Source organism: Pecten maximus, chromosome 12, assembly GCF_902652985.1.
Source record: "Pecten maximus chromosome 12, xPecMax1.1, whole genome shotgun sequence".
In the NCBI taxonomy this organism is placed as follows: domain Eukaryota; kingdom Metazoa; phylum Mollusca; class Bivalvia; order Pectinida; family Pectinidae; genus Pecten; species Pecten maximus.
In genome coordinates, this window is record NC_047026.1 from 7,072,362 (window position 1) to 7,098,592 (window position 26,231).

The window sequence follows — 26,231 nt, forward strand, 5'->3', positions numbered from 1 at the left end:
TGTGGTGCTCTTGGGCATGACCAAACTCAGAAAGAGGTTTCCTGACAGAAGGTTAAGATATTAAAGACACCTACCTGACAAAGTCATGGACCGGCGACACCTGAGACAGGACTACCACTACACCTACCTGACAAAGTCCTGGACCGGCGACTCCTGAGACAGAGCTATCATTGACATCTACCTGACAAAGTCATGGACCAGCGAATCCTGAGACAGAGCTATCATTGATACCTACCTGACAAAGTCATGGACCGGTGACTCCTGAGACAGAGCTATCATTGATACCTACCCGATGAAGTCATGGACCAGCGACTCCTAAGACAGGGCTATCATTGATACCTACCTGACAAAGTCCTGGACCAGTGACTCCTGAGACAGGACTATCATTGATACCTACCTGACAAAGTCCTGGACCGGCGACTCCTGAGACAGAGCTATCATTGATACCTACCTGACGAAGTCCTGGACCGGCGACTCCTGAGACAGAGCTATCATTGATACCTACCTGACAAAGTCCTGGACCGGCGACTCCTGAAACAGAGCTATCATTGATACCTACCTGACGAAGTCCTGGACCGGCGACTCCTGAGACAGAGCTATCATTGATAGCTACCTGACGAAGTCATGGACCAGCGACTCCTGAGACAGAGCTATCATTGATACCTACCTGACGAAGTCATGGACCAGCGACTCTGGAGACAGGACTATCATTGACACCTACCTGACAAAGTCCTGGACCGGCGACTCCTGAGACAGAGCTATTATGTCACTAACATGGTTGATTACCAGCCAGGTCATGTGTTCTGCTTCAGTGAGATTTTCACACTGTAAACACAAACATACAAAACTGGATGCAAAATATCTATGAAGTACGGCGGTATATATAGACCCCTACCTCTACTTCACTTTAGCCTTCTAGAGGTCTGTTATAAGGATATACTCATTATTCATTAGACAATCAGATCTAGTTAGGACTCCTTAAATCCAAACCAATTAATTATGCAAATTAACAGATAAATATATAACAATTAGGCTTGTGGGGGGCATGACAGAAGTTTGGAAGTGTGGATATTTGCTGTTTGGATTTTGGTTTATTTTAGTTTTTTAACAGCCAGGGTCATTTAAGGACGTGACAGGTTTTGGAGGTGGAGGAAAGCTGCAGTACCCCCAGAAAAACCAACAGCTTACAGTCAGCACCAGACAACTGCCCCACAAGGGTTTCAGACTCGCAACCCAGAGATGGAGGGCTAGTGATAAAGTGTTAGGACACTTTAACCGTGCGGCCCCTGCTGTTTGGATATACATATAGCATTGTTATCTATAACTCTACACAGAAAGGCTTCTTTCAGAGGCCTAATTATTTTATATGTTTACATTATATTTTCAAAGAAAGGTGAATTTACCAAGTTGAACATAAATGAATATTGTTTTATAAGTTTTATACCAATAAAAACAGTATAGACCAATAATTAGTTTACCACATAATCACAGAAGAGGACCAGACCGCCACGTCGAAGGATCTCCAGGTTACAACAGTGAGTCATAGGGGACACCTGTACCTCAAGGTCAGACGATTGACTGTAAAATTAAACATCAGGTGTTAAAACGTACAATTTTAACTACAGAATCTTCTTTTATTTCAAACAGGCGTTTTAAATCTCCTTGTTTTCTATTTTACGAATATTTATAGAGTGACATACTGTAAATCATTTAAATTTTGCATGGGCTTAATTTTCAGAATAATACATGAGGAGAGACAATCGTGAATTCAAAGCCTTCACGATTATTTTATGAAAATAACACCTTCTGATGGTGACCAAGCAATTGGTTAACGATATAGGTTATTGCTGAGTCTATAGCTTGAAAAGCTCATCATTCCCGAATTTAATGTTATTTCTAGATCAGCATTTACAACATTATGTTTTCACGAATATATTTGAAGAAGTAAGATCGTTAAATAAAGTATTTGCAAAATTTAAGTTATTAGGCCCATGGGACGAACAGAAATTGTTGGTTATTTTACTGAAGAGTAATGTATATAATATGTTTGTGATGTACACAATATGTTTGTAATGTACATAATATGATTTTAAGACACTTAATTACTAGACATGTCCTTACTGACAAATAAATGCGGTAGCTGACCTATCAACGACAATTTGACAGTGGTGTGACTAACCTACTGCCAGGCTTGAGGAAGCGTTTAGGGGTCTGCATGACCGTACTCCACAGTGACAGTGGTGTAACTTACCTACTGCCAGGCTTGAGGAAGCGTTTAGGGGTCTGCATGACCGTACTCCACAGTGACAGTGGTGTAACTTACCTACTGCCAGGCTTGAGGAAGCGTTTAGGGGTCTGCATGACCGTACTCCACAGTGACCCTGGTGTAACTTACCTACTGCCAGGCTTGAGGAAGCGTTTAGGGGTCTGCATGACCGTACTCCACAGTGACTGGTCATCGAAGTTTAGGAGGATGAGGATGTTGCACCATTGGAGGGTGAGAGTGGGCAGCGTCATGGAGACGGACAGAAACATGTGGTTGAGTTGCTGGATACTATGGTAACAGTGAGGGGTGTCAAGGTGAGAGGCCTTCATGGCGGACGTGGCAACCTTCCTGAACAGACCTGAGAAGTCAATGACGATCAATATTTATAGTTTATGTCAGTACATATCAGAGAGTTCAGATCTCTACATGTAAAGTTTACTTATTAAATTGTATGTTAATACCAGTAAGTAATAGAACATTATCTTCAATATCTAATTTGAATTGATCAAACTGAATTTTATTTATTTCAAAAGACTCCTATTAAAGCAAACATGTGGTCTTGTCACAGGAACACCCCGGGAAAAGTAACACTTTGCAGTCTTAACAATAACTGTGACTGGTTCCCTGATACATGTTTCAATATTTTCAACATTATATGTAAATATAACTTTTTGATTTCCGTACCTTTTAAATCAGGCAATGGGCCATTCAACATAGTATCTTAATCATTTTCCATTTTTACACTTGCAGCGCAACTTTTTGATTTTCAGGCCTTTTAAATCAGGCAATGGACCATTCAACATTTATCTAAATAATTATCAACTTTACACTTGCAGCACAACTTTTCGATTTTCAGGGCTTTTAAATCCAGGCAATGGACAATATCATTAACAAGATATATATTGATATCTGAGTAAAACAGCATCTGTCTATAAATTAACATGATTTCTTTGTAGAAGAAAACCTCACCAGACTGGAACATGTGGGTGACATAGAGAAGAAGCTGGGACAGTTGTTGAGTGAGAAACAGGGTGGACGATGAAGAGTGTCCAGTCAGCTCACACTTCTGACTGATGAAGCTGGCACAGTTTCCGATCACCTGGATCAGGAACCTAGATCAAAGAGAAATATTTATCTACAGTAAACAACACACAACTCCAGTAACAACACACAAGTCCAGTAAACAACACACAAATCCAGTAAACATGGACAAATGTTCATGTTGTCAGAATATCTCTTCCTCTTGAAATCAGTCCAAATCTTTCTCATCAGAAATCCAGGCTCCCTGTTCATGTACGCTCCTTGTCAATGTTATCATTGAGCTATCAGAATATATGCGACATTCATCATCTTTCCTGAGAGTAATTTTATTTCTGTCAGTATCTTACACATTTCTTATTAATGAAATGCATTGTTCCCGATCTTCTCGGTCATAATGAGGCAGACCTCTTTCCTCTGTCTCTTCATCTTTTAAAGGGCATAATTTTGGTATTTCTCGTCTGACATCCTGACTTCTACCCAACAATCGTCCGACATCCTGAATTCTTACCCAACAAAAATATCACCTCTGTAGCAGGTGGTAGACCTTTTCCCTAACAGGACCAGTTACAACTCTTTTCTCTTCAGACATGCCTAACTTACCAAATTATAATCTAGTGAAACAGCATAGTTTAAACTCGTCCCATCAGCTATAACATGACCTCCTTCCTCTACTTACCAGGCAATCATCTCCTCCGGTAGGAGGGCCAGGGCCAGATCCCTCTCCTCAGAAGAGTTTAAACTCGTCCCATCAGCTATAACATTACCTCCTTCCTCTACTTACCAAGCAATCACCTCCTCCGGTAGGAGGACCAGGGCCAGATCCCTCTCCTCAGAAGTCATCTCCCGACTAGGCACCTTGAACACATTCAAACCAAGTCCTAATTCCTGCATGCGTGAGAGGATCACTTCCTCTTTGGACTGTGCCATCAGGACGCGTAGGACAGACAACACGAGAGACAGCCAGCGCTGGAGGTTCTCGACGGAGGCCTACAACCAACAAAACCATATTTACTTAGTTACCTTTGAAAACTCAATTATTACTATCACTTTTAAATAGTTACTGTAAATCATTAAGATTTTGTGAATACTTTATTTCGGAAAATTACATTTTCAGACATAATTATTTATGAAACACAATTCTAGATAGATCTATAAATACCATTATATTTGCTAATGATGAACTTTTAGAATCATGGGCTTCCAAGACCTCTTTTATCTGTAACCGATAGCTTGTCCGCCATCCAAAGGTGTTAATTTCTTACAAATAATCACGAAGGATTTGAATTTGCAATTGATTCTCCTTGCGTATTAGGGCAAAATTAAAATCCCATAAGTAATATTGTATTTGCTAATGATGAACTATTATAATCATGGGTACCACAAGACTCCTTTATCTGTAACCGATAGCTTGTCCACCATCCAAAGGTGTTAATTTCTTACAAATAATTGCGAAGGATTTGAATTCGCAATTGACTCTCCTTGCGTATTAGGGCAAAACTGAAATCCCATTGCGTATTAGGGCAAAACTGAAATCCCATTGCGTATTAGGGCGAAATTAAATCCCATAAGTAATTTAAGTGATTTTCGGTAAACGTAGCTGAACTTACCACATCCATGGGCTCCTGGAGAAGAGTCTTCAGTAGGATATCTACTGGTCTAAACACAATGGGGGCCAGCGACTCAAAAAGGCGATGGAGAGTCTCCAGGGCGGCCATATTGTCTATTGTCACCTGTGAGGTTTAAAGTAGGATGTGACAGATTACTAAATCACACAGGTGCTAGTGACCATTTTAAAATAATCGTTATTTCATTTTAGAACAATTTATTGTACATGTCTAGCAAAGCATTATAATTTTCATTTAATTTAAGAAAATTTTACAAATTGTATGAATAATTTATATATTAAACAGTATGATTGCACAAATCACAAATATCAATAAGCTAGCCCCAATTTGATGAAACTGATGGCCAAATGAAATGAACTTGTTCATTATAAACATTGTATTGTTGTTTTCTTGTCCAGATATTTATACATTAAACAGTATGATTGCACAAATCATAAATATGAATAGGCTAGCCCACATTGAAACTGACTGGCAGCACAGCCAAATGTAAAAATTTGTTCATTATAAACATTGTATTGTTGTTTTCTTGTCCAGGTAAAACCTTGTTAACATGTTCCACTTACTTACCTGTTGTCTGGCTAATGAAGGCAGGATGGTATCGGTAACCTGCCTGGACAACTTTTTCCAGCGTTCCTCACTCTCCTTATGACACTGTTGTAGGACTATCACGAACAGGTCTAGGGTCTGTAACAGACCAAAACACAATTAGAATTTGTCAGAAAAGTGTTAGATTTTTTTCTCAGTTTAATTCAAATTAAATGTAGATCAGAAAAATTGGAAGACGATGCTTATTAATGTAGTAACTACTGTCCACATGTTCCATTTCCAAGTTAAGCGTTTTTCAGGGATTCTTTTTTTATCTGTTCAGATTACCCCCGATAATCCATCTATTTTACAATGCAGCTTCTTGTAACAAAGACAGCAGAATATACCATATACCTCCAGTGTACTTCCATTACTTTTCATATTATTTTAATTAAGCACAAATCTTGAGCAAATCATTTTGCTGTACGTAGCAATATGAAACAGGACTGATGTGGTTTGAGGAGAAATCAACAAATGTACTGCCCTGATGATAATGAACATACCTCGTGATATTGAATGAGTCGGAGTTTACTGCCCTGATGATAATGAACGTACCTCGTGATATTGAATGTGTCGGAGTAACATACCTCGTGATATTGAATGAGTCGGAGTAACATACCTCGTGATATTGAATGAGTCGGAATAACATACCACGTGATACTGAATGAGTCGGTGTTTACTGCCCTGATGATAATCAACATACCTCGTGATATTGAATGAGTCGGAGTAACATACCTCGTGATACTGAATGAGTCGGAGTAACATACCTCGTGATATCGAATGAGTCGGAGTAACATACCTCGTGATATTGAATGAGTCGGAGTAACATACCTCGTGATATTGAATGAGTCGGAGTTTACTGCCCTGATGATAATGAACATACCTCGTGATATTGAATGAGTCGGAGTTTACCGCCCTGATGATAATGAACATACCTCGTGATATTGAATGAGTCGGAGTTTACTGCCCTGATGATAATGAACATACCTCGTGATATTGAATGTGTCGGAGTAACATACCTCGTGATATTGAAGGAGTCGGAGTAACATACCTCGAGATATTGAAGGAGTCGGAGTAACATACCTTGTGATATTGAATGTGTCGGAGTTTACTGCCCTGATGATAATGAACATACCACGTGATATTGAATGAGTCGGAGTAACATACCTCGTGATATTGAATGAGTCGGAGTAACATACCTCGTGATATTGAATGAGTTGGAGTAACATACCTCGTGATATTGAATGAGTCGGAGTAACATACCTCGTGATATTGAATGAGTCGGAGTTTACTGCCCTGATGATAATGAACATACCTCGTGATATTGAATGAGTCGGAGTAACATACCTCGTGATATTGAATGTGTCGGAGTAACATACCTCGTGATATTGAATGAGTTGGAGTAACATACCTCGTGATATTGAATGAGTCGGAGTAACATACCTCGTGATATTGAATGAGTCGGAGTAACATACCTCGTGATATTGAATGAGTCGGAGTAACATACCTCGTGATATTGAATGAGTCGGAGTAACATACCTCGTGATATTGAATGAGTCGGAGTAACATACCTCGTGATACTGAATGAGTCGGAGTAACATACCTCGTGATACTGAATGAGTCGGAGTAACATACCTCGTGATACTGAATGAGTCGGAGTAACATACCTCGTGATATTGAATGAGTCGGAGTAACGTACCTCGTGATACTGAATGAGTCGGAGTAACGTACCTCGTGATACTGAATGAGTCGGAGTAACGTACCTCGTGATACTGAATGAGTCGGAGTAACGTACCTCGTGATATTGAATGAGTCGGAGTAACGTACCTCGTGATATTGAATGAGTCGGAGTAACGTACCTCGTGATATTGAATGAGTCGGAGTAACGTACCTCGTGATATTGAATGAGTCGGAGTAACGTACCTCGTGATATTGAATGAGTCGGAGTAACATACCTCGTTTTATTGAATGAGTCGGAGTAACATACCTCGTGATATTGAATGAGTCGGAGTAACATACCTCGTGATATTGAATGAGTCGGAGTAACATACCTCGTGATATTGAATGAGTCGGAGTAACATACCTCGTGATATTGAATGAGTCGGAGTAACATACCTCGTGATATTGAATGAGTCGGAGTAACGTACCTCGTGATATTGAATGAGTCGGAGTAACGTACCTCGTGATATTGAATGAGTCGGAGTAACGTACCTCGTGATATTGAATGAGTCGGAGTAACGTACCTCGTGATATTGAATGAGTCGGAGTAACGTACCTCGTGATACTGAATGAGTCGGAGTAACGTACCTCGTGATATTGAATGAGTCGGAGTAACGTACCTCGTGATACTGAATGAGTCGGAGTAACGTACCTCGTGATATTGAATGAGTCGGAGTAACGTACCTCGTGATATTGAATGAGTCGGAGTAACATACCTCGTGATATTGAATGAGTCGGAGTAACATACCTCGTGATATTGAATGAGTCGGAGTAACATACCTCGTGATATTGAATGAGTCGGAGTAACATACCTCATGATATTGAATGAGTCGGAGTAACATACCTCGTGATATTGAATGAGTCGGAGTAACATACCTCGTGATATTGAATGAGTCGGAGTAACATACCTCGTGATACTGAATGAGTCGGAGTAACGTACCTCGTGATACTGAATGAGTCGGAGTAACGTACCTCGTGATACTGAATGAGTCGGAGTAACGTACCTCGTGATACTGAATGAGTCGGAGTAACGTACCTCGTGATATTGAATGAGTCGGAGTAACGTACCTCGTGATATTGAATGAGTCGGAGTAACGTACCTCGTGATACTGAATGAGTCGGAGTAACGTACCTCGTGATACTGAATGAGTCGGAGTAACGTACCTCGTGATACTGAATGAGTCGGAGTAACGTACCTCGTGATACTGAATGAGTCGGAGTAACGTACCTCGTGATACTGAATGAGTCGGAGTAACGTACCTCGTGATACTGAATGAGTCGGAGTAACGTACCTCGTGATATTGAATGAGTCGGAGTAACGTACCTCGTGATATTGAATGAGTCGGAGTAACGTACCTCGTGATATTGAATGAGTCGGAGTAACGTACCTCGTGATATTGAATGAGTCGGAGTAACGTACCTCGTGATATTGAATGAGTCGGAGTAACGTACCTCGTGATATTGAATGAGTCGGAGTAACGTACCTCGTGATATTGAATGAGTCGGAGTAACGTACCTCGTGATATTGAATGAGTCGGAGTAACGTACCTCGTGATATTGAATGAGTCGGAGTAACGTACCTCGTGATATTGAATGAGTCGGAGTAACGTACCTCGTGATATTGAATGAGTCGGAGTAACGTACCTCGTGATATTGAATGAGTCGGAGTAACGTACCTCGTGATATTGAATGAGTCGGCGTAACGTACCTCGTGATACTGAATGAGTCGGAGTAACGTACCTCGTGATACTGAATGAGTCGGAGTAACATACCTCGTGATATTGAATGAGTCGGAGTAACGTACCTCGTGATACTGAATGAGTCGGAGTAACATACCTCGTGATACTGAATGAGTCGGAGTAACATACCTCGTGATATTGAATGAGTCGGAGTAACGTACCTCGTGATATTGAATGAGTCGGAGTAACATACCTCGTGATATTGAATGAGTCGGAGTAACATACCTCGTGATATTGAATGAGTCGGAGTAACATACCTCGTGATATTGAATGAGTCGGAGTAACATACCTCGTGATATTGAATGAGTCGGAGTAACATACCTCGTGATATTGAATGAGTCGGAGTAACATACCTCGTGATATTGAATGAGTCGGAGTAACATACCTCGTGATATTGAATGAATCGGAGTAACATACCTCGTGATATTGAATGAGTCGGAGTAACATGGACACCACCACCTCTCTCTGCGTCTCCAGCTCACGACTGATGTCCGACTTATTTGCAGCTCGCAGCAGGAACAAATCATACACGATAGGCTTCAGGGCAGGAATAGCTACAAAAACAAGCAAACACATGTTATTATCATACAGTAACTTGGACTATTACTTTTTAATGCAAAAACAAATGGAGATCTTATTGTAAAGGCTATTTTCCACTTTTTTTGTGGCATGAACAAACAACCAAAGATACTAGTCATTTTCATAATATTCAGAAAAGAACATTTTCCTGCTTCAAACTTCTGATTAAACTATGAAAATCTGAACCATAGATCAATACTGTAAGCCGACTTATTTTCATGGCATGGCAAATTAATTCCCAGTTTTCATGCCAACACATTTTTCATAACAATTTAATTTCTCAATTCATAGGCATACCTGTTATCAATTACACGGCAATTAATTTTCATTAATACACAATGTGCTGTTTGGGATGTATATCTTCTATATGCTTATTAAATTTGATTTGATTTTTGTATCATTTTACCCCACATTCAGGACAAGTTTCCATACCGTGTGTTGTAGGATGGAGTTGAACTGTGTGTATACCTACCGTGTGTTGTAGGATGAAGTCCACTTGCCATGATGCCGTCACACAACTGTATAATTTTTGGCATTCCAATAATAGATTTACTGTGGTATTTCTCGTAGGACAGCATCACCAGGAAATTAAACAAGTTCGGTATCAGACTATCGGAGTTCCTGAAACAGTATATGATATTCATTAAATGAGCTTGGTATCAGACTATCGGAGTTCCTGAAACAGTACATGATATACATTAAACAAGTTAGGTATCAGACTATCGGAGTTCCTGAAACAGTACATGATATACATTAAACAAGTTAGGTATCAGACTATCGGAGTTCCTGAAACAGTACATGATATACATTAAACAAGTTAGGTATCAGACTATCGGAGTTCCTGAAACAGTATATGATATACATTAAACAAGTTAGGTATCAGACTATCGGAGTTCCTGAAACAGTACATGATATTCATTAAACAAGTTCAGTATCAGACTATCGGAGTTCCTGAAACAGTACATGATATTCATAGGTTTAACTTCTGAACTACTAGATACTTTAAAGTCACTAAAATTTTTATTTTAATTTTGCCATTTTTTTTTTTTATTTATCAAAATTTTTTAATTAAATAGCTTATTACTATTTATAAATTGAGGCCAATCAATCTAAGTTTTACAAATTCTGTGGCTTGTAAAGAGGATCTGCCATAGCCCTAGATTTAGTTTGTATAATCAAATTAATAACAAAAACAGGATGAAACTTACTCTTGAATCTCTTCATGATGTTTTCAAAATACTTAACATATTTTATTAAACATAATCGATCAATCCTAACACACACTTGGCCCGAAATGACCATAGTTGTCGCCGGGCCTGTTAAACATAATCAATCTACCCTAACACACACTTGACCCGAAATGACCATAGTTGTCGCCGGGCCTGTTAAACATAATCGATCTACCCTAACACACACTTGACCCGAAATGGCCATAGTTGTCGCCGGGCCTGTTAAACATAATCGATCTACCCTAACACACACTTGACCCGAAATGGCCATAGTTGTCGCCAGGCCGTTAAACATAATCAATCCTAACACACACTGTTAAGTATAACGTCCAGACACACGAGAGAGTTCTTAAAGACTTTCCTAACATTTACCTACCTTCCCTTTCAAACACGTTCTTACCTGATCTGGCCCTCCTCTATGAACTCAATCTGTTTGATGATGAATCCGATGAAGACCTGGTCTGAGTCAAGCAGGCAGTAGTTGACTCGGAGTTGTATGAGTTGAGACAGGAGATCGAGGACCTGTCGCTGAAGCTCCAGACAACTTGTCACTGTATACTGTTTCAGGGCCTTGATCACCAGTGGCTCAAACAGACGAATGTACGCAGCTATGGCCGCCTGATAGAGAAACGTGTGATTACTTCACAGATTCTGTTAAGGGACATTGTAATGTCATATTACACTGTGATACTAATGAATTCACACATCAGATGTCAGACAAGGTGTTTATTCAAAATCTCCAGTAATTAATGTAATCACTTCTATTAAAAATATTTTTATCATAAAATGCAAACTTAGTACCTCAGAACACTAGATAAATAGATTTCGCAATACAAAGATATTTTTTCCTTTTGACAAAAAAATATTTTCCTTTTTCGACAAAAAATATATTCCTCTTTTGACAAAAAAATATTTTCCTCTTTTAAACAACAATTTGATTTTTTTTTAATTTCTTTATAACCAGGTCATACCTTATCTGTTTTACTCCCAGGTTTCAAAATGGCCGGGAGTTTTCTTTCCACACATTTCTTCAAGCCATTTAACATACTGAAAATAAACATTTGAAATAATTCTCCAGTGTTCATTGAAATGCCAATATAATTCCTAAACACTAAAAGAAAACCCTTTATATTCTAAAGATAGCCCTCAACAATTTGCCTCTTTCTGGTGATCCGTCCCCATCTTGGCTTTGGTATCAAAATTACTGATCCTCTGACTTAACCACCGGTGTTTACATTCTGCCTCTTCTCTGTCCTTGACAAGGTGACCTTGTAACCCTTACCTATCTATAGAATCCTTAATGGTGACTTTTAAGGTATTCTTGACTTTTCATAAATCTAGGCAGTAGTATTAAAGTTTGCCCTGACAGCATTTTTCTTCTCATTACAGGCGATGAATCTAATTTGATTCTGACAAGTTTTGTTCTAACCCGTACCTGGTTGTCTCCTCCTGCTCAGTCTGAGCGGTGGCCTTAAAGGTGGCTGCTGCTAGGGACTGTGTGAAGTGGGAGTAGGGCTGGGTGAAACAGTGGCTGTAGAGACCTGGTCTGGTGTTTGAGGTCAGTCGCGTTGCCTTACCGGGTTTGTGTGACACGTTAGTGGCCTGCTGTGGCTCCCACTGACTGACGAGGTTTGTACCAAACAGCGCCTTCAGAAGCTGAAACATTGAATGCATTTTTACTGAGTACAGTAAACAGTGCTCAACAGTTACCCTGTCGAATGGTACCCAACAGAGAAATACAATGTTGTTTACTGGGATATTATTTTTCTTTAACAAATCTATTTTGGCAAAATTTTTAGATTTAGGACATACCTTTTTCTTACAGGTAGATTTAGGACATATCTACTGTACATATGTAGATTTAGGACATACCTGCTGTATACAGGTAGATTTAGGATATATATACTGTACATATGTAGATTTAGGACATACCTTTTTACACAGGTAGATTTAGGATATATATACTGTACATATGTATATTTAGGATATACCTGCTGTACAAATGGAAGATTAAGGACAAAACTACTGTATACAGGAAGATTTAGGACATACCTGCTGTACACAGGTAGATTTAGGACACACCTGCTGTATACAGGAATATTTAGGACATACCTGCTCTATATGGGAATATTTAGGACATACCTGCTGTATACAGGTAGATTTAGGACATACCTGCTGTATACAGGAATATTTAGGACATACCTGCTGTACACACAGTATGGTACAGGTGGGTTCTAGAGATACTGTTGTCCTGAGATATCCCAGGAGCTCCTCTGCATATTTCCCTATGTCTTGTAAACTGGCGATCTCCAGGACCTGGGCCAAACACTCCAGTGTACACTTCAACAGGATACAGAACTTATCAGTTGTCGCTAGGTCTAAGGATATCTGAAACACAAATCAACTGGATATTAGTATTTTTAAAATATATGGATGGGAACTGCAAATGGAACGTGCAGACAAAATAAACATTATTTGAAAATGGTTTTTTCACTTAAACATTATGGGTACCAATAAGTGTCCCTCAGTAATTTCTGTAGGACTTCGGACCATTGAGCCCTGGATCCTATTACCTACTTTTCTGTAATGTATATAAAGCAAACAGTCAGGAGTTTTCAGTAAATTGCTCATTAACATCCGAGTTGTAGGAGGTGCTGGTAATGCTACCAGGCTAATACAACAAACATTTTTTGACTAGAAAAATGTTTCACTTACTGCACGGGCCGGCAAACAATACATATAATTTTTTTAGCACGAAATATGACTTATGATTCAGAAACACATTTGATATTTAACAGAACGATCATTATTTCTAATTTCATTTTAAACGACAACAAATTACAGGTTATCTTTGGACCTGTCACAGGTTATATCACAACATCATTACATCATCACTAGATTCCTTTCAAATTAACTGTAATGTCTCCTTAATTGTTAAGGTGTACGAAACATGCCTTGTAGGTAGAGTAAGCTCCCCTGAGAACTTCATACAGCTTCATGTACTGTGGTAGGCTGTAGAACGTCCCCAGGCCGTCCTTCTTGTTACGCTCCTTTTCTGGTTCCTTGTCTTTATCTAAGGGCAGACAATTCTAATTAACAGCAAAAGTAAGAATTTTCCAATTAGAAAAAAGTTTCAGGTAAGGGGACTCCATTTGTAGGTTGCAGAGATTCAAATATTCAAATTTGTTCAAAACTAAGATTTTTGTCGCCATTTTTTCTTTTTTTTTTCAATTTCTAGAAACTTTCAACAGCTATGTTCATTAGGACATACTGGTTTTCTTCCATGCATAAGATATACACAATTCACAATGATAATTAGATAGCAGTTTTGTCTCATTTCCTAATCAATACAGCACTGAATATGGGAATCGAAAACATTTCATTTTCCAACAAATCGGGCAATAAACCTGTCATCTGACCCAACAAAGATATCAGCTTTCTGACTTTTAAAATATCTGTAAAATTATACTGATAATGGAACTTGAATACTTTTCTTTTATTTGGGTGTGAGCTTTTCAGACGACCCTGGGTTCTAGAGATTAACATACCTTTCTGTTGTTTGGGTGTGGACTTTTCAGACGACCCTGGGGTTCTAGAGATTAACATACCTTTCTGTTGTTTGGGTGTGGACTTTTCAGACGACCCTGGGGTTCTAGAGATTAACATACCTTTCTGTTGTTTGGGTGTGGACTTTTCAGACGACCCTGGGGTTCTAGAGATTTACATACCTTTCTGTTGTTTGGTTGTGGACTTTTCAGACGACCCTATGGTTCTAGAGATTTACATACCTTTCTGTTGTTTAGGTGTGGACTTTTCAGACGACCCTATGGTTCTAGAGATTAACATACCTTTCTGTTGTTTGGGTGTGGACTTTTCAGACGACCCTATGGTTCTAGAGATTTACATACCTGTTGTTTGGGTGTGGACTTTTCAGACGACCCTGGGGTTCTAGAGATTACATAGCTTTCTGTTGTTTGGGTGTGGACTTTTGAGACGACCCTATGGTTCTAGAGATTTACATACCTTTCTGTTGTTTGGGTGTGGACTTTTCAGACGACCCTGGGGTTCTGGAGATTAACATACCTTTCTGTAGTTTAAGTGTGGACTTTTCAGACGACCCTGGGGTTCTAGAGATTAACATACCTTTCTGTTGTTTGGGTGTGGACTTTTCAGACGACCCTATGGTTCTTGAGATTAACATACCTTTCTGTTGTTTGGGTGTGGACTTTTCAGACGACCCTATGGTTCTAGAGATTAACATACCTTTCTGTTGTTTGGGTGTGGACTTTTCAGATGACCCAGGGGTACCAGGAGTACTACCTCCATCCTTCTCCCCCTTGGCCTTACGTTTGATAGGACTGAGAGACGGGGCCGTGGGGAGCGAGGGCAAGGAGGGTTTGATTTGTGGAGGGCCAGGTAGTTGTTCATCTATCACGTGGCAGCAAGCATTCAACAACCTGGAAGTATCAATGTACACCAGAACTACTATCTATAAAATAATAATACAAAACTTACCCATATGGACAGAAGCATCAAATTTGAATTATATAATTCAAAGTATTTCCAGAATAATTGATCATACAGCTGTTTTATCCTTCTATGACTCATAATTCCTAGGGACATCATACAACTGCTTTGTCCTTCTAGGACTTGTCAGTGATTTTAAAGACATCATAGATCTCTTTTGTGCAAGAAAAAAGCCTCCTTGTAAACTTTAATCATCTTTCCCTCAGTTGAGAAATCACTGTCTAATCACACACAAATTCTATAAATCGTACCTGGCTATGTGAGTAAGAAATTGTTCTATAAGAGGAAACAGGACACGATCAGCTATGCCTTGCCACTTTGTGTCATCGAAGCTGTCGGCCATGTTGCTGTAACTGTCTATATTTCGGAGACACTTGTAGGCAGCCCCTGCAATCCACAACATTTATAGTTAGGTACATGTAGATGAATCAAAAATAACAAAACATCCAATGCTGTCAAAATCTGTAGGAAACGTGACAATCTGTGAAAGTATTTTCTCTTACTTACAGCTAGAAATGTTCTCGGAAATCTATATAACTTGTTTATAACAAATCCAGTGGTACTGGAAGCAGTAGTTTGTTATATCCAATTTTGTTATATGGTTTTAAATTAAAGGCAAGTTTTTGATACAGTATACCTATAACTTCCATTCTACATACCTGAGACTAAATTGCCAGCCAGTTTTAGAGTATCATGGTGAGCGGAGAGGTCAAGACTGACCAAAGACGAAGTCAGCAAGGACAGCATGATGGTCAGCGGTCCTCCACCTGACCCTCCGGACATCTCGTCCAAACTGAATGTACTAATAATAGAAAGAAATGTCAAACTAAAATCAGTTTAATATGTCAGATTAAAATCTTACAATAACCTGTAGGGAAAGCCAAGTTATAAAGATACTGTAACCCTGGTAAATACTATCCAATATACCGCTCGACTAGAGAGATCTCTCTAGTCGAGCTCGATCGGTTCAGCGTAAGACTAGTAAGCCAGAGGTACCGGTCCCGGGTTTAATCCCTAGCGGAGCCAGTGATTTAAATTTAATTTATCATGCACTCTGTTGAAATACTAATACACATACCCGGTATGTACCTATCTAATTAGTGTACTTATAATTTACTTCATCGCCAAATTAAACAGATTTGCATAATGATGAATGGACGCACCTACCACAATACTTGCTGTAGAAAATAATATACTAAAACAGTAATGAGAGCTATCACAATTTAGCAGATAGCTTTCAGAGCAAAATATGAAGTAACATTACTGTTTAACAGTCTAAAGAGCAGCAATGATATTGCGCAGTTCAGATTTTAAAGATGGTTTCATAATTTTGTTGATTAATTATGACTATAGTCCTTTTTTAACTTTTACATAGATTTGTGAAAAAACTAGAGTTGTATCCCAAGGGATAACTAATACCCCCTGCGGGCGTTAAAAAAAAAAAGGATGCACAACCACATGTTGTACTGATCATACATGCCAAGTTTTGTTGAAATTGGAACAGTAATTCAGTAGGAGTTGTCCGGACGATAATATAAGACGACGGACGGCGGACAGACAGATGGACAGGCCGATTCCAGTATGCCGCCCCTAACTTCATTATGGGGTATAACAATAACAACATTTGTGATAATAACTTAGTATACAGATTGCAATGAACTGTGACAGATCGGAGAGTTACCTTGATCCACTTAGAGAGCGACTTGGTGGACGCCTCATGACCATCCTATTACTGCTGTCGCGGGGGACGAGCGGCGTGGGAGGACCACATCCCCAGGAGTGAGCATACTGGGTAGCAGGGAAACAAACAGACAACAGACACAGCGCATGGCAACATCCATACTGTAAAACAAAATATAAATTTATATCAAATTACAAACAAAACAGTGCATGGCAACATCCATACTGTAGAAAAAATATAAATTTATATCAAATTACAAACAAAACAGTGCATGGCAACATTCATACTGTAGAAAAAATATAAACATCAAGTTAGATCAAGTTACATGCAACAGGGCAGTATTGGTTAATCAGGGCCCAAACATGGCGTTGGACCAAGAGTTGTTCATTTTAATATGAAATAAGGGACCTAGTTACTTAATCCTGCAACTGCCACTGCATCTTAGCATGTGCGTCAATTCGACTGACCTGCTTCCAAGTGAAACAACATTTAAAAGGCGACCATATTTGGTACATTGTTGATACTGTTTCACTTAAAAATGTTTATTTTTTATGACTGTTGCATGATAAATAGAATACATGGTCAGTGTCTTAAAATATGAGCTGTATTTTTGGCTCAGAAAGCCTTTAGCCTAGCCAAAATACAGCTTCTATTTTAAGACACTGACCATGTATTCTCTATTTATATTTCTTTCAAAAGAACTTTGACAGACTTACAAGGCCTGCATTAAAACAAGCGTGTCCAAACTCTCCGTCAAGATTTATGCCTGAAAGGCTACACTTGGAGAGTTGGTTTGTCTGCATTTCAAACAAACAGGCCCCCATGTCACTGTTCTGGAGTAATCCTTTATAAATACATATACACGATACTATGGAAAGGTTACTGCTTTACATTAGAGGTACAGTTATACAAACATTTACATTTAACGAGAAGATAACATGAAATCTACTGACCGTATTGTGTTTAACATTAGATAGATTGAGTTCATGGAGCAGCGCCATGACGACGCGCGACAGGTTACTCTCCACATGTACGAGTGACACAGGCTCGGCTCCAAGATGGAAGGGTTTGACAAGGCCCTGGACTAGGGGTGGCGAGGCTGAGGGAAGATCTGGGGTCAGGAGGTTCCCAGTGTGGTCCTTAGCTACGGAAATCACAGGATCCTGCTGGCAATGGTCGGCCGAAAAGAACAACTGGGGGATCACTCTAAAACAGTCACAACACACAAACATACAATGTAAACAGGTCTAAATGTTTTAATATCAATAAATAGTAAGTATATTTGTATGACTTGACACATAATTTAAGTGATTCCATTACTTACCTAAGACATCAGACACCCAGACCTAGGAGTTTTATTTTTGCTGTAAGGAGGCAGGTCTGCGTGATGCTACTCAATTGATATTTGTTATCAGGAGACAGGGCTACATGTTGAAACTAACTTAATATTTGTTGCTGCTTGATGATACTAACTTGATATTTGTTGTAAGGAGATGAGTCTGCATGATAATACTCACTTGACAAGTGTCTGTGCAGCGCTGTGTCGTACCCTGTGGTCTTCATTCCCCAGTAGTGGTATAATCACATCATGTATCACTCGGTGTTGGAGGTTCAGCTTCTGAAAAATCAACCGTGAAACATCTAATTACAACTCAGATTCCATTACATCCACTTCCCGAGCTTCATTCCTTTCAATGGTTTGACCCTTTCAAGGTTACATACCCTTTGAAATTATATTATTTCAATTCCTTCTAAGATTAAGTATTATACAAACCCCGAGATAGTGACGCTCTCCCCTTTGGGCAGCTATACAACACGACTCCAGATGGACCAGGATCTTAAAGTTGATGCTACTCAGCAATTCCAGCAACTCAGTCTGTTGAAGTTGAAAAATTATAAAATTAATTTGAAGATTTAACAGAGGTCGCAAAATCATAAAATCAATTTGAAAATTTATCAATCAATTTGACCTTTGATATTACACATCTATATAATATCTACATTTATAAGAATGCATAGCAATGACACACCTGTTTCTGGAAATTCTAATACCTAATTTTTGAGTGAATTTGTAGAAAGGGATTAATTCACTGTGTATTCTGACACTCACCTTGACCATCCAGTAGGGGTTGTCCCTGACCTCAATTCACCGTGAATTCTGACACTCACCTTGACTAACCAGTAAGGGTTGTCCCTGACCTCCAACAGTTTGTGCAGGACCAGAAAGACTCAATTCACTGTGAATTCTGACACTCACCTTGACTAGCCAGTAGGGGTTGTCCCTGACATCAATTCACTGTGTCCGTGAATTCTGACACTCACCTTGACCATCCAGTAGGGGTTGTCCCTGACCTCAATTCACCGTGAATTCTGACACTCGCCTTGACTAACCAGTAGGGGTTGTCCGTGACCTCAATTCACTGTGAATTCTGACACTCACCTTGACCAGCCAGTAGGGGTTGTCCCTGACCTCCATCAGTTTGAGTAAGACTAACAGGGCCAATTCACTGTGAATACTCTGTAACAGAGGACTTATACAGGTCTGTAGTGAGATGATGGCCAGCCTTATAGCTACTGACGAACTGTCCTCCACAATGTCCAGTATGATGTCCACCAAGGACTGGACACTCAGGTCAGTCACTGTAACAACACAAAATATAAATCACATCACTCAAGATATATGTGTAAATTTTGTTTTTCAACAATTACAAAAGAAGTTTTGTCAACTTGTATTATTCATGATTGCTGGCCTGGACAAAAGAATAAAATGGGTCTTACTGCAGGAGGAAACCAGAGTACCCAGAGAAAATACATGTGGTCAGTGACCCGATACCTGTTCAAACCTTGGCTGCCTTAATGAAAGGCAAGAGTGCTACCACTGTGCCACCTGGCAGTCATGTTCTTATTGCAATCAATCCCAAAATTGGGCATGCCCAAATCTGGAGATCATACTAGTGAATTGTTTTTGAGAAACACCACCTCTTCATTACTTTGCAATAACACATGTGTAAATCCAAAATGGCTGTCTAGCAGTTTATCACTGATTTTGATATGAAAAAATAAATGTGCACAAATTATCTTTAAAATTCAGAAGGAAAATACATTCTTAAATAGCTGAGGTACATTGATAATTTGGATGCCTAACCTTTGCCGGGAGAGTCGGACAGCCACTTGATGAAGTTTCCCCTACTCTCTTTCAAGGCCGCCGTGATGAGGTTCGCGGCTATCTGTGTAGTGTTACCCTTCAGCTGGGGGTCTGGGTGATTGGCATATAACAACACATCCTGAATCTCCTGGTCTAGGTCTGTATTAGAAAGATGAATGTTAAAGGGCTTATATAAATATATATGTATATTACATAATGTAATAAATAGCGTACAGTGTCATATACAACTCATATCTAAAATGAGAAATGAGAGTCTGCTAACGCAATCATGTGGTATCATAAAGACATCATTTATTTAAGAAGGTATGCCGAAATGTACAGAAAAATGACACTTCGTACACAAATACTGTCTGCATTTGCGGTAATTAGTTATAATTCAGGTCAAATTGAGAATTTTTATGATATGATACTTGAAGCACTTTGGTTTCCCCGGAGAGTAAAACTGTTGTATTAATTCAAAGATTATAACTTTTACAACTTGGGAAATATGTACACTTGGGAAATTTATATTTCCCATTCAGTTTCATTTCGGCAACATACACTTAATTTAAACGAAGGAATGTCCCTTTAAACCTAACGTCATACTCTAACAAAGATAACGAGTTGTCAGTGAATACTCTGAACTTGTAGACAAGAGTTACCTACCTTGTGAGACGTCGGTGAACAAGTTTAGAAGGAACAGCTGAGGATACATGGCCACAGCTGAACTGACACAGGTGAGAGCCAGGGACTTGACGCTGACACGTACAGTCTTGTCCGGCTTTAACACACGCTTACACCCAGACAACAGGAAACGGGAGGCTATAAAACGTATACAGTACACAATAGCAGGCTGTCGGTCTGTGAGGGAGCCGATACTGGCACTGATGTCCTCGCCTGGGGATGGCAGGAGACTGCGATCACCCTCCAACACATCTTCTATCTCTGGGTTGCCATTGAGATCCTGACTGACACCCTTCTGGAGAGAAGGTTTGCGAGTCGGACTGATGCTTTGTATGCTTAGCAAGGTCTCTTGACTACTACTGCAGACCTGTGTTATGTTGGACTTTTCTGATTTGTCTTCGTTGAGGTCACCGATTTCGATTCCAGAGTACTCAGAGTCTGTTGTCGTGACGATAACTTGTGTGTCCACTGGACTTGCATCTTCTGATCCTCCCTCTGCTCCGGACTCCTCCCGCGCTACAAATGTGTTGTATACAAAGGAAGACCCCTCGGCGGAGGAATCCCCTCCAGGGTCAGCCATAGGATCCGGGATGTCGGTGTCATCCTCAAGTCCAGACTCTTCTGCCAGTTTGCTGAAGGATGGCACTTCCTGGAGAGCTGAAGGCCAAATAAAGGTCAGAAAGTTAGTTTTTGAAAATCACTGTTAGTTTATGTACTATGTACACAAAAGCAAACAAGCAAACAAAACAAAAATAAAAATTTGTTGCAAAAATAAATTACTCTTAGGAGGGATATGTCACTCGGGATTTTTCCTTGGAAAGAACGGAGGTTAGAAGACCAAGTAGACAAGGTCACAAGATATGTTACTAGGAAACAGGGGTGTAAGGGTGGGTAATATATGTTACTAGGATACTTACAGTCATTGGAGGGGGAGGAGGCTTGGTCAGCGAGGTACACAAGGGTCCGGGTAATGGTACCTGGCACGGTCAAGATGGACACTAATAGGGGGGTTGGGTTACGTAGTAGCTGTTGGAAGGCCTCCAGGGCAGCGGTCACTACATTGTGGTCCCTGTGGGTCATCAAGTGCAACAGCGTCTGGATCACCTAGTAAAACAAGTCATACAGTCATGTGATTGTTACATTCTACATACCTCAGACAAGTTATACATAGACGGCCTTACACTTTATTCAATTGAAATCAGCTTTCAGTTTTACAAGATATAATAGAAATAAGTTTGAGTTTCTATTTATACAAAAAAAATAATCTGTGTAAAAATTTTCTGCAACTTTGTAAAATTACAGTATGGTTCCTTGTGATGTTGCTTCAGTACACTCACACTGTATCAGTTATTACATTTTATAGCAGTATGTGTTTATGTTAATATACTTAATTTAACGAGTGCCTTACAAAAGAATCTTGTTCAAATATTTCTACTGTAAGATAATTTTCTGTCATATTCCAAAGTTATTTCTAGCAATAATATCTAAAACAAAATAACTTCATATTCTGTAAAATTTCAGAGTTATTTCTAACAATTAATAATAATATTCATAACAAAACAAATTTCACATCAATCACAGACACCCAGTGACCTCCAATAATTGTATGAATGATCCAAATTACCAATATAATACACCTAAACCTGTATCACCTTGATGAGCTGATCTTTGCTGACAGATTCTGTCTTCTCCTTGGTCATCACACCGAAGCTGCCCTTCAGTCCCTGTTCCGCGAGAGTAGCCTCCCCTAGATGAGGGACCAGGGACCGCATACACAAAACTACGCCCATCAGGGTGTGTAATTCTTGTTCTCCATCTACGGGAAGGACCATGTCTGGAAACAGGTGTAATGATGGTTTTATTCTCAGTTAAAAAGAACAAATTTTTAGTAATAATTGTTATACATGTATGGCAAGTTATGAATATTCATCATCTATTAATAAATGAGAAACCATGGCATCCACATGGATGATTAGCAACCATTATATAAATGTGATTCTACCTCATCTCTTTATAATTAATAACAGTGAATTTATAATTGAGTTTACTGGGTTTATCTCCACATGAACATCCAGGGTCATTTTGAGGTGGGGTCTCCTTGTAGTTGGTGACAACCTCACGGAACAACATATGCCATCAGAGCAATTAGGGTAAAGTGTCTTGTCCAAGAACACAACCACATCATCCAGTCCGTTTCTCAGCTTCGCAAGAAACATAAATCAACATGGGTAGGGAGCGTCGAACCATGCACCTTGGATCTTCATCATGAGGTTATGATGCTGGCTATTACGGCCCCAAGTATTTTAGTAAATATTTCCTGATATCCAACTTTTCTTCTAGAAAAAATGACTCCATTATCACTTATCTTCCCTCACGATCACCTGTCTTTTTAAGTTCAATGAACAGAACAGCATAAATCTAAAATTTTATGTTTTCACAACAAATTCTACTACCAAGGACCACCACAATCACTTCACCGAAACACGTACCTAGTAAGACATTCAGCAGGTAGTTGTAGAAAGATGTCGGACTCCTTGAGTACTGACAAATCAACACTAAACTGGTGGCCGCTGTCCTCCGACACGAAGCTGACGAAGACTTCAGGTTTGGCAGGAAAGACTTCAGTAAGGCCTGAAAAACGAAATGAAAACAATTAATTCAACTTCGAAATATTTACATATATATGAAATATGTAATCAATTTTCATTATGTATTCCATGAACATAAATGTAGGATATGTAATTTGTTTTATTAAAATCACTGAAAAATTAAATGTACTAACGAACAATTATAAAATATTACAGTTGATATTAAAAGATTTGTTTATCAATTATATCTTAATATCTTCCCACCACATAATCAAAACTTTGAAAATAATCCATTGCTAACCGAACACTCTTCTGGCCAAATTGAAGACATTGGATTATAAAGACAACCAAAAATTTCAAATCAATTCAATATCTGTTCAATAATTTCCTAGCGTTCTCATTAAATTATAATTAAAAGTCACAAACCTTGATCTCTGATTCATTAGCGAAAACCATGAGAGCAGGACAAATCTTCACCATGGAGCTGAGAAGTGTTTCCTGTACTGCCTCCTCCTCTCTCTTACAAATCCTCGCCAGACAGGGAAGCATGTTCACCATATATGGTCTAAACAGCAACATTTAAATTTGACGTCAACATATTTCTTCAAAAAAATTTTAAAGCAACTTTGAAATGCAGCACTACGGTCATAATTAATCCATCCTTAATTAATTTTCTATGAATTTGGACTAAAAATTTTGTTTAAGGTGACTTAGTATTGGGCAAATGTTTGTTATAGTTACCTGCACTTCTGCGGTCGTATGAGGGGAGCCATCTCGGCAAACCTCCAAAGAGCTGCACGCAAGGTCCGAGACGATCCATTCTTCTTAATCTCTTTATATAACTCCACCTGAAGGCGCCCCAAGTTAGTCTCCAGAAGTACCTTCAGTGAAAAACATACCATAATTTCGTCTGCAAAAAATATCCTCAGCACAAATAAGCCCCCTTCTACATTTAAATAATTAAAGTAATCTAGAACTGTTTCACAAATAAGCCCTTCACAAACTTTGATACTAAAATTTTACACTAGGGGAGGAGCTTATTTGAGGATAGATATGGTACATATCACAGCAATATAGTAGAGATGTGTATCGCAAGGTGGGTAACGATACGATTCCTACTTTTTGCGACATATATGAGAAGCTGATGGCCTATCGGGTATCTAGTATTCCATTGTACGGTAGTCATGTTTTGTTTGTGCTATTGTATTGTATATTCTTTGTCTACATTTGTTACATAAAACTTTTTTTTTTTCCATTTCCCACAAAGCGTCCTTGAATTTAGATAATTTGGACTTGAAAGAACTCCAACAGGCAGCTTTATAAGCTGCTAGAACGGCCTTGTCAGCCATGTTGTTTACTACAAAACATAAGCTAATGTTGGGCAAGGGAGATAACTACACATTTTCAGGTATTGCGATACAAATCAAAGATAGACGATGCATCGATGCACCATACTGCGATCCAATACATTGATGTTTCGGTGAATCGTTACACCACTACAATATAATGCAGTGGTGTCCCATGCCTTGCACAGTGATAATTATTAACACCGGAATACATCAAATGGAGCAGTGCTAATAAACAATAAATTACCTTTATGGATCGGTTGATACATTCATCAGCAACCATTCTAACATCAGACTCTGCATCATCACACAGATTCAGGAATGTTTCCATAGCAATACCAAGAAATTTCGGGAAATCAATGATAGCTCTGAAAAATTTTCAAAGGAAAAATTTTAATCATAAAATGCTAAATAATGTCAGTGATTAACTATCAGAATGTTTTTTTTTTAAATTATTACAGAATGATATTGGGTAAAGACCATAGACTTTCCTCATGTTATAGTTAAGGGACACAGAATATTACAGCATGATATTGGGTATAGAACACACACTTACCTCATGTTTGGGGCACAGAATGTTACAGTATGAGATTGGGTTTATACACTTACCTCATGTTAGGGGCACAGATGCAATCAGCCACTACATTACAGTTGACCATTTTGTCCTTCTTGCTGACAGCTTGGTCTTTTTTCCTACAAAAACAGTAATGAAAATTGTCATGAGAAGACTTTGGTGTAAAAGACCACACATGAGTATCTTATGACATGAAAAGACTGTATTTGGAAATGTCTTACATCATTATTTTTCATAATACAAGTAATATAAGAACATGCACATATATTCTACTGCTCAATCATAAAATGTTATTTGGAAATGTCTGAAAAATCTTTGTTTTGTGAAATTTTTCAGGTTTCACATCCGCTGTTATGGCTTACAGCTGACGAGTCTCTCTGACATTTTTTCTCATTTTCTGTCATAAACCCTACTTCGAGTCAGTTTTTATTTGATATGTTGGTAATGCGGATTTCTAGCAAAATAAACACAGTAACTTGATGTAGATAAGAACACATTCAGATTATATTAGTCAAGTTACTTACTTAGAATCGTCTGAAGTGATTCCTCCAGGTTGGAACACCTTCAAGGCCTCAAACGCCTTGATTAGCTTCTCTATTGTTGCCATTTTGATGTTCTAAGACAGGTACACCTAAATGACACAAATGAAATCTCAAATAATTACAACACTTAATTAGCCCATCCCAGAAAATTATCTGGGTCTATTAATTTAAAACACTGTACAGAATTAAAAACATTACATCATTATGCATATTTAATTTGAAAGATGATATCTTTATTGACCATAGCACTCTCAGTAACTGAGGTAGATTTTACCCACAGGTAACAGGCTCTCCTTGGCATTATATATTTTGTTTTTGAATCATGATCAGTAGTGCTGTCTGTTGTATTCTATATCAGTAA

The 26,231-nt window shown here is 38.9% G+C and overlaps 1 protein-coding gene across 1 annotated transcript in view; it reads right to left on the bottom strand.

Annotated features, from left to right (window-relative positions):
• LOC117338816 (huntingtin-like) overlaps positions 1-26,231 on the bottom strand; it is a 55,661-nt gene that overhangs the window by 28,588 nt on the left and 842 nt on the right. The window contains exons 2-33 of the mRNA XM_033900169.1: positions 25,853-25,959; positions 25,364-25,447; positions 25,002-25,122; positions 24,150-24,289; positions 23,835-23,973; positions 23,310-23,451; positions 22,473-22,654; positions 21,738-21,924; positions 20,803-21,477; positions 20,137-20,295; positions 19,432-19,631; positions 18,766-18,867; positions 18,509-18,609; positions 17,945-18,197; positions 16,992-17,152; positions 15,970-16,112; positions 15,562-15,697; positions 15,047-15,240; positions 13,738-13,856; positions 12,986-13,171; positions 12,219-12,439; positions 11,755-11,830; positions 11,184-11,401; positions 10,027-10,175; positions 9,393-9,529; positions 5,500-5,616; positions 4,915-5,037; positions 4,089-4,294; positions 3,236-3,378; positions 2,396-2,624; positions 1,479-1,578; positions 722-825 (exon numbers count right to left, since the gene is read on the bottom strand). Coding sequence (XP_033756060.1) covers positions 722-825; positions 1,479-1,578; positions 2,396-2,624; positions 3,236-3,378; positions 4,089-4,294; positions 4,915-5,037; positions 5,500-5,616; positions 9,393-9,529; positions 10,027-10,175; positions 11,184-11,401; positions 11,755-11,830; positions 12,219-12,439; positions 12,986-13,171; positions 13,738-13,856; positions 15,047-15,240; positions 15,562-15,697; positions 15,970-16,112; positions 16,992-17,152; positions 17,945-18,197; positions 18,509-18,609; positions 18,766-18,867; positions 19,432-19,631; positions 20,137-20,295; positions 20,803-21,477; positions 21,738-21,924; positions 22,473-22,654; positions 23,310-23,451; positions 23,835-23,973; positions 24,150-24,289; positions 25,002-25,122; positions 25,364-25,447; positions 25,853-25,935 — 5,330 coding nt within the window. The 5' untranslated portion in view covers positions 25,936-25,959. The remainder of the gene's footprint in view (positions 1-721; positions 826-1,478; positions 1,579-2,395; positions 2,625-3,235; positions 3,379-4,088; positions 4,295-4,914; positions 5,038-5,499; positions 5,617-9,392; positions 9,530-10,026; positions 10,176-11,183; positions 11,402-11,754; positions 11,831-12,218; positions 12,440-12,985; positions 13,172-13,737; positions 13,857-15,046; positions 15,241-15,561; positions 15,698-15,969; positions 16,113-16,991; positions 17,153-17,944; positions 18,198-18,508; positions 18,610-18,765; positions 18,868-19,431; positions 19,632-20,136; positions 20,296-20,802; positions 21,478-21,737; positions 21,925-22,472; positions 22,655-23,309; positions 23,452-23,834; positions 23,974-24,149; positions 24,290-25,001; positions 25,123-25,363; positions 25,448-25,852; positions 25,960-26,231) is intronic.